Genomic DNA, 8,611 nt, shown 5'->3' with positions numbered 1-8,611 from the left:
GCCACAACACCTGGCTATTTTTTGGTTGCAGCCGTCGTTGTTTGGCAGGCCCAGGCTGGATGCGAACCCACCGGCTCAGGTGTATGTGGTTGGCACCTTAGCTGCTTGAGCCACAGGCGCCGAGCCAGATCATTTTATATTAATGAAATCATGTTACTTCATTAGATGCACATGTAATTATCTTTTTGAGTAGCTTAGTATTGCATTGTATGGACGGGCCATAATTTATTTAATTGGTTCTCTATTGTCAGACTTTAGATTATATCCTGTCTTTGCTAATACAAACATTGCTATAGTTTCTTGTCTGTACTAATACAAACAATACACAATACAGTGTTTAATCTTGTACCTGGATATTTTTATATCTGTGTGAGTAAATCTGTAGGATAAATTCCTTAAACTGTATTAATCTAATCAAAGAACATGTGTGTTTGTGATCTTGATTGATATCACCAGACTGTCTTCCACAGAGGTTATACCAGTTTACTCTCCTCTGCACCTGGTGGAGTATTAAGACTCCTGCTCCCCTAATCTTAGCTACTCTTACCCTCACACTGTCTTGTTTTAGAGGTGGCCTCAGGTGGCTTCCTCAGTGTTCTGATTCTGCCTTCCCTCCTTGCAGGCATGGATGTGGTAAAGGTTGGGGGTCCTGTCTACAGGATTGGAGTTGGGGGTGGAGCCGCTTCATCTGTCCAAGTGAGTGAGAATAACTAAAGATGCAGAGTCTACCATTGTGCGTAGGAGTGGGGAGTGGAAGCCCAGAGCCAAGCTGTGCCATGCGTTCCCACAGGTACAGGGAGACAATGCCAGTGACCTAGACTTTGGAGCTGTGCAGCGGGGAGACCCAGAGATGGAACAGAAAATGAACCGTGTGATCCGTGCTTGTGTGGAAGCCTCTAAGGGAAACCCCATCTGCAGTCTCCATGATCAGGGTGCTGGCGGCAATGGTGAGGGAAAGGGTTGGGACAAGGGACTGGGCTTACCTGGTATCCTGCTACATTTGGCTTAGGGAGGGGCATTGTGGATCTGAAAATAGCCACTCTTGGCTCTAGGTCTCCTGTACTGCTTATATATTCTGGGCAAGTTTGGAGGTAGATGCTTGCTGCCATGGGATAGTTGGCAGTAGGCGTGCAGCAGCAATTCTCACAGAAACACACAGAATCCCTTTGGAAGCTGGGGACTGCCCCTTTTCTCCTGGAGCTGACCATACCCAGGTCACCATCTCTCCCTGTGATCCTCTCACCAGGCAATGTCCTGAAGGAGCTGAGTGACCCAGCTGGAGCCATCATTTATACCAGCCGCTTCCAGGTAGGTCTCATTCCCCAATGTCTGGGTCTTTTCCCACCCCTGCCAGACCCAGCAGGCCTCCACCCATCTCTTCCCCATTGCTAGCAACAATGTGAGACTTGGGAGTGCCCACTGACCCTTCTTTTTCCTCCCCACCATGACTGTGCAGCTGGGGGACCCAACCCTGAATGCCCTAGAAATCTGGGGAGCTGAGTACCAAGAGTCAAATGCACTTCTGCTGCGGCCCTCCCACCGGGACTTCCTGAGGCGTGTCAGTGCCCGGGAACGCTGCCCAGCTTGCTTTGTGGGCACCATCACTGGAGACAGGAGAGTGAGTTGGCCCAGGGAATCAGGGGTGGATGCTGTGGGTAGACTTTAACCCCTGAGTATGAGCTAGAGAGAGATGACAGGAGGACAGGAGACAGTGGCCAACAAGGTGTGGGAACAGGATATAGGAGGTAGGAGGAGTAGGGACACATTAGAGGAAGCAAAAAGGTGGAGAGAGCATTTCTGCCCCGATTTCTAGGTGCATTCCCTGCTGGTGTTCCTAGTATCATTCTCTCTGGTGATGTCCCTGTGGTCTATAGATAGTGCTGGTGGATGATCGAGGGTGTACTGTGGAGAGAAATGGCCAGGGGAATGTCCCTCCATCCCCTCCTCCCACACCTGTGGACCTGGAGCTCGACTGGGTGCTGGGCAAGATGCCCCGGAAGGTGTGTGTGGCAGAAGTGGGAGGCTGAGTTTCTCCATCTGTGGCCCTCCTCTCTAGGCCACCCTTTACCCTCCATGTGTTCTCTCGCCTGTGTGCCCAGCCCTCCCCAGTGCTCATGCTCCTTGTTGCCGTCTACATTGCAGGACTTCTTCCTCCAGAGGGATGCCCCTGTGCTGCAGCCCCTGGCCTTGCCCCCAGGGTTGAGTGTGCGCCAGGCTCTAGAGTGGGTTCTGAGGCTACCTGCTGTGGCTAGCAAGCGCTACCTCACCAACAAGGTCTTCCCCTCACCCTGCCATGCCCCCTGCACCCTTCCTTCGCACTGGCCTTCTGTCCTCAGGAACTTCTGTAGGGGTTCCCTAGGCCCTGGGAAGGGAACTGGCAGGGGCCAGGCAAGCCACCCTTATGGCTTGGCCTCCCTGCTGCCCCAGCCTTTTGTCTGCATGTTGGGCAAGGGAAAGCCAGGTCTCCTACCCCACTGTGTTCCTTGGGGGCGAGTGTTGGCACACATTCTCTCCCTGTCCCTTGCTCTTTTGTCAACCCCACATCATTCCACAGGTGGACCGCTCTGTGGGTGGCCTGGTGGCCCAGCAGCAGTGTGTCGGGCCCCTACATACTCCTCTGGCAGATGTAGCAGTTGTGGCACTGAGTCACCAGGAGCTCGTAGGGGCTGCCACGGCCTTGGGAGAGCAGCCAGTCAAGAGCCTGCTGGACCCCAAGGCTGCTGCCCGGCTGGCTGTGGCTGAAGCTCTCACCAACCTAGTATTTGCTATGGTCACTGACCTCCGGGTGAGTTCTCCCACAGATTCTGCCCTGGAGCCCCAGACCTCTTTGATACTCCTTACCACATCCACTGCTCACTCACCCCCTTGGCCTTCATTTCACATTCATACCCTTCCGATCCCTCTGTGCCCCTGGACTCTCCACATCTCTCCTCCCCTCTAATGCCATGTCTCTGCCACTCCCAGGACGTGAAGTGCAGTGGGAACTGGATGTGGGCAGCCAAGCTCCCAGGGGAGGGGGCAGCTCTGGCTGATGCCTGTGAAGCTATGGTGGCAGTGATGGCAGCCCTGGGTGTGGCAGTGGATGGTGGCAAGGACTCCCTCAGCATGGCTGCCCGGGTTGGCACCGAGACTGTGCGGGCTCCTGGTGAGGTCTGAGGTCCCTGGGAAGAAGAGGAGGAGCTTTAGGGCTTGGCTAGCAGCTCACTCTTTCTCAAACCTTGGTCTGCAGGGTCACTGGTCATCTCAGCCTATGCTGTCTGCCCAGACATCACAGCCACTGTGACCCCAGACCTCAAACATTCTGGAGGGAAAGGTACAGGTCCACCCTGTCCCCACTGCCTTGTATGTTCTGAGTATGTCCTTGCTTTGGTTCTACCTTCTGAGTACTGCCTCTTGTGTCAACACTGGCCGGTGGTTCTTTCTGGTACTGGTGATCTTGGGCATCTTAGCATATGCTGGGAATAGCAGTGCTGTGGGCACTTCAGGGAGCAGTCCCCTTGAGCTGTCCATCTCCCCATTTTCTCAGGCCATCTTCTGTATGTGCCTCTGAGCCCTGGGCAGCACCGGCTAGGGGGCACAGCCCTGGCCCAGTGCCTCTCCCAGCTCGGGGAACATCCTCCCAACCTAGACGTTCCTGAGAACTTGGTGCGTGCCTTCAGTATCACCCAGGGGCTGCTGAAAGGTGAGTTTCCAAGGGATCTCTTGTACACAGTGCCAGACACATGGCAGGGCATTCACCAGCCAAGCATGTGAGCAGTAGGGCAGGAGGGACTTCAAGGCCCTTCTCTCTACTTCTCTCACACACCCAACCAAGAAGACAGGGTGGAGCCATCAGGTTTGGGCCTTGAGGTTGTTGAGTGTTCTTCTTCCAGACCGCCTCCTCTGCTCAGGCCACGATGTCAGTGATGGAGGTCTTGTCACCTGCCTGCTAGAGATGGCCTTTGCTGGAAATTGTGGCATAGTGGTGGATGTGCCTGCCCCTGGGGTTGATGGTAAGGACCCTGGAGTCTTGTCTCAGGCTTGGGCTGCCCTCCACCCTGCAATCCCCGTCTCCTGTTAAAGGCCCCTGACCCCTTGCCCTGAGTCTTCCCTGACTGTCTCTTCTGTGCTGTCTTCACTGACAGCTGAACTGGATAGGACCAAGGGCACAACCCACTGCTTTCCTAACTGCACCCCTAAGATCTCCCATCCTGAGATGTCCCTGACATAGCTTTCTCAGTCCCACCCTGCTCCCTGTTTTCACTCCCTGGGCCCTCAGCCTTGTCCCCAACTCCCCTCCTGTTCTCCCAGCGCTGCCTGTGCTGTTTGCTGAGGAGCCTGGCCTCGTGCTGGAGGTGGAGGAGCCACACCTGGCCCAGGTGCTGCAGCGTTACTGGGGTGCTGGCCTCCAGTGCCTGGAGCTGGGCCACACGGGTGATGCTGGGCCCTACGCCATGGTGAGGAAGAGAGTGGTGCGCGGTGGGCAGTCGGTGTATGGTGGCTAAGGTCCACTTCTGCCAGCTGTGGAGGCCGCCATGCTTTCTTCTGGCCCTTTTGTCCCTTTTTTTAGATCCGGGTGTCAGTGAATGAGACTGTGGTTCTGGAGGAGCCTGTTGGGCAGCTGCGTGCCCTCTGGGAGGAGACAAGTTTCCAGCTGGACCGGTTGCAGGCAGAGCCCCGCTGTGTGGCAGAGGAGGAACAAGGCCTGAGGGAGCGGATGGGGCCCCACTACTGCCTGCCCCCCACCTTTCCCAAAGTCTCTGTACCCAGGGAACCTGGTGAGGGAGTGTGTGCAGAGGCTTGACTTCCTGGGTGCTTTGGGCCTGGATGCCTGGGCACACCCTGGAAAAGGTGTCTGGGAAGTTAGGTTGGGGAAGTAACCCTCTGGACTAGAGACATTCCTTCTCTTCTCCCTAGGCGGCCCCACCCCCCGAGTCGCCATCTTGCGAGAGGAAGGCAGTAATGGAGACCGGGAGATGGCTGATGCCTTCCACTTGGCTGGGTTTGAAGTGAGCAGAGTAGGGTGGCAGAACTGCGGGGGGGTAGGGGGAGGTGATCCAGCATCAGCTGCATGTCTCCTATGTTTCCCCTCCCCTTGCTCCCAGGTGTGGGATGTGACCATGCAGGACCTCTGCTCTGGAGCAATTGGGCTGGACACATTCCGTGGTGTGGCCTTCGTGGGTGGCTTCAGCTATGCAGATGTCCTAGGCTCTGCCAAAGGTTCGTGTACAGGCTTTTGCCCACTCTCTAGCACATGCATTCCTGAGAGGTACCTTTAACCCCCTTTGCTTTCCTGGGCTGGAGATTGGCCTCTTATTTCCACAGAGTCAGGGGAGACGTTCTGGGCCAGGTGCCAGAAGGCCTGGAGGTAACTTAAATGAGGCAAGTGGGCTGAGTGGGGCCACGCCAACTAGAGGACACATATCTTATCTAAAGGAAACAGCTGCTAGTCAGCTCTAGCAAGTTGTCCTATTTGAAAGATGGCTCAACATGGCCAGCCATATCTTTCTGTTTTTTAAGAGAAGCCAAGGCTCGGCGCCTATAGCTCACCCGGCTAAGGCGCCAGCCACCTACACCTAAGGTGGCGGGTTCGAATCCCCAGCCCGGACCCGCCAAACAACAATGACGGCTGCAACCAAAAAATAGCCGGGCGTTGTGGCGGGCGCCTGTGGTCCCAGCTACTTGGGAGGCAGAGGCAGGAGACTCGCTTGAGCCCAGGAGTTGGAGGTTGCTGTGAGCTGTAATGCCACGGCACTCTACCCAGGGGGACAGCTTGAGGCTCTGTCTCAAAAAAAAAAAAAAAAAAGAGAAGCCAAAACTTCAGATTTTTATATGAAATCTTATCTTTAAATGTTAGGCAACTAAATATAAATTTTTGAAAATGTTCTGCTGGCCAGTCAGGGCCCATTTTCTAGCCCTAGAGTTGGCAACATCTGATGTAAGAAGAGAAATTAATTTCCCTCACCCTGAGCTCTGCAGAGAGGGGTCCTTGGGGAGAGTAGCAGCACTTGCTGGGATGGAAGAGCAGCCTTGCTGTTTGTTCCCTCCTTTCCCTTTTCTGAGGAAAAGATCTTCCATGTCTCTTCAGACTTCGCTATTCCCTCCTAGGGTGGGCAGCTGCTGTGACCTTTCATCCCCGAGCTGGGACTGAGCTGAGACGCTTCCAGAAGCGGCCAGATACCTTCAGCCTGGGTGTGTGTAATGGCTGTCAACTGCTGGCTCTGCTGGGTTGGGTGGGAAGTAACCCCAGTGAGGATGCCAGAGATACAGGTCCTGACTCCTGGCCAGCCCAGCCTGGCCTCCTGCTACGCACCAACCTATCTGGACGTTATGAGTCTCGCTGGGCCAGCGTGCATGTGGGGCCTGGACCAGCCCTGATGCTGCGAGGGATGGAAGGCGCCGTGCTGCCTGTGTGGAGCGCCCATGGGGAAGGTCAGGCCCCAGCTAGGGTCAGAGGGTTGGGTGGGTGGAGAGCATGAAAGAGCTTGGCTTTCACTTCCCTTCTCCTTTCCTTCCAGGTTACATGGCATTTTCTTCTCCAGAACTCCAAGCCCAGATTGAGGCCAAGGGCCTGGCTCCACTGCACTGGGCAGATGATGATGGGAACCCCACAGAGCAGTACCCCTTGAATCCGAACGGGTCCCCAGGGGGCGTGGCTGGTGTCTGCTCCCATGATGGCCGCCACCTGGCTCTTATGCCACATCCTGAACGGGCTGTGAGGCCTTGGCAGTGGGCATGGTGCCCCCCTCCATTTGACACTCTGACCACCTCCCCCTGGCTCCAGCTCTTCATCAATGCCCGAAACTGGACCTTGGAAGCAGGCTGCTGAGCAGGCCAGGGAGACTTGCCCTGGCCTCCTGGTTTTTCCCTGTGTGTGCTGCCCTCTCCCCCATCACCTTCAGGAGGTCTCCAGATTATTTCCAAAAAGTACCTTGGACAGATAAGGACCGAAATGCCAAAAAAAAAAAAAAATCTCAGCTGACTTGCTAATCTGCCTGCTAATGTTGCCTTCTGCTGCTTGATCTGTTTTCAGTTCTGCTCTGACGTGCAGGGAATGCCAAGAAACAGGATGTGGTTCAGAAAAACCTTATGATGGAAAGTTAGGGTACATGCATGGGGAGGGTGTGCCATCACCCCCCTGCATCTCCCCCAGTGATCACCTCTGTGCCTCATTTCCCTCCTCTGCACTCTGAGAGATGTTTTATGCTGTTCTCATTAGGTTTAAGGGATGGGGACAGATGTGCAAAAGTGTATAAGTCAGCCCCTTACATCATCGTTAACATCTGAAAAACAGCAGCTTTCTGGATTTCTCTTAAAGTATTGCACTGTGCTAAATGTAAAAAACTGTTACAAAAGTTTCTCTGATGGACTTTCTGGTTATGTCTCACAGCTGGACTGATGCTGGCCTCTGAATTCAGTGTTCCTGATATTTCCTTTGAATTTAATGGCTCCCTTTCTGATAGTGGTTGACACCCTTATCCCTAGAACTGAGCCTTTATTTAGTTAATTGGAATACTACCTCTTTCATTCATTCCATTAATATTTGATGGTCAGCTATTATGCCAAGTACTACCACTGGTCCCAGGGAGTCTATGGTCTAAGAGAATTTAAAATAATAACTGGGCTGGGTGTAGTGGCTTATGACTATAATCCTAGCACTCTGGGAGGCCCAGGTCGGTGGATCAGGTGAACTCAAAGAGTTCAGGACCAGCCCTGAGCAAGAGCAAGACCCTGTCTCTACTAAAGATAGAAAAACTAGCTGGTTCTTGTGGCAGGTGTTTGCAGTCCCAGCTATCTGGGAGGCTGAAGCAAGAGAATCACTTGAGCCTAAGAGTTTGAGGTTGCTGTGAGATATGATGCCATAGCACTCTACTGAAAGCAAGAAAATGACACTCTGTCTCAAAAGTAAAAATAACTATATGGCACTTGCCTAGAGCCAGGCAGGTGCTATGTAGGCATTTATATCTGAATTAATTCTCGCAAAAACTTCAGCAAGTACTAGATAGTTCTTTCTTAACAAAGGAAGAATTAAAGTTAACTCAATTGTTTGGGTCACACAGCTTGTAAGGGACAGCTGTGCTCACCCGTGCTACAGCTGCTTCCCATCCTGCAGTCATGTTTCTCAGAACCATATAAAGATTTTTTGCTGACGGCTGTCTCACATCATCTGTTGCTTCCTTTGTTCACACAAATGTGTATAGAAGTCACTTCCTTATGACTGTTCTGTTGTACCAGCTCAGGTCAAATGGACAAGAAGTTTGCCTGAGAATGGAGACTGAAATCTCAGATCCCGAAGGAGCAGGGAGGTCGAGCAGTAGCCACCCTAAGAAAAAACTGATAATAGTGAAACACTATTTAATCATAGGCATGGAAAAAATAACTATAGTAGAACCTCCACAAGTGACCACCTCCTTAAGTTGACCTCATTTTCATAGGCTGGACATGCACTATGCATACATATAGGTACAATAGGCCTGGTTCTTAACATTGACTGCCTTTGTATGTTGACCAGTTTGTACAGTCCCTGGGGTGGTCAACTTCAAGAGGTTCTGCTATATTTTAGATCTTTTATTCCATTGCTTTGCAAAGTGACCTGCCCTGAGCAGTGTGGAGCTAATAATAATTTTTTTTT

General features: G+C 52.9%; 1 protein-coding gene across 2 annotated transcripts in view; it reads left to right on the top strand.

Annotated features, from left to right (window-relative positions):
• The window catches only part of PFAS (phosphoribosylformylglycinamidine synthase), a 22,873-nt gene extending 15,166 nt beyond the window's left edge, over nucleotides 1-7,707 (top strand). The window contains exons 12-28 of one of the 2 annotated variants that reach the window (XM_003791110.3): nucleotides 623-696; nucleotides 791-947; nucleotides 1,247-1,308; nucleotides 1,457-1,618; nucleotides 1,875-2,000; nucleotides 2,143-2,274; nucleotides 2,555-2,785; nucleotides 2,965-3,145; nucleotides 3,230-3,313; nucleotides 3,527-3,682; nucleotides 3,873-3,992; nucleotides 4,291-4,436; nucleotides 4,550-4,757; nucleotides 4,897-4,988; nucleotides 5,085-5,199; nucleotides 6,088-6,411; nucleotides 6,498-7,707. In XM_003791110.3, coding sequence (XP_003791158.2) covers nucleotides 623-696; nucleotides 791-947; nucleotides 1,247-1,308; nucleotides 1,457-1,618; nucleotides 1,875-2,000; nucleotides 2,143-2,274; nucleotides 2,555-2,785; nucleotides 2,965-3,145; nucleotides 3,230-3,313; nucleotides 3,527-3,682; nucleotides 3,873-3,992; nucleotides 4,291-4,436; nucleotides 4,550-4,757; nucleotides 4,897-4,988; nucleotides 5,085-5,199; nucleotides 6,088-6,411; nucleotides 6,498-6,808 — 2,681 coding nt within the window. In that variant the 3' untranslated portion in view covers nucleotides 6,809-7,707. The remainder of the gene's footprint in view (nucleotides 1-622; nucleotides 697-790; nucleotides 948-1,246; nucleotides 1,309-1,456; nucleotides 1,619-1,874; nucleotides 2,001-2,142; nucleotides 2,275-2,554; nucleotides 2,786-2,964; nucleotides 3,146-3,229; nucleotides 3,314-3,526; nucleotides 3,683-3,872; nucleotides 3,993-4,290; nucleotides 4,437-4,549; nucleotides 4,758-4,896; nucleotides 4,989-5,084; nucleotides 5,200-6,087; nucleotides 6,412-6,497) is intronic. The other variant, XM_023514057.1, reaches the window with a different exon arrangement.
• The last annotated feature ends 904 nt before the right edge of the window (nucleotides 7,708-8,611 follow it).

Source organism: Otolemur garnettii, unplaced genomic scaffold (genome assembly GCF_000181295.1).
Source record: "Otolemur garnettii isolate 467f Iridium unplaced genomic scaffold, OtoGar3 scaffold00046, whole genome shotgun sequence".
NCBI lineage: Eukaryota > Metazoa > Chordata > Mammalia > Primates > Galagidae > Otolemur > Otolemur garnettii.
This window is presented reverse-complemented; position numbering and strand designations above follow the sequence as displayed.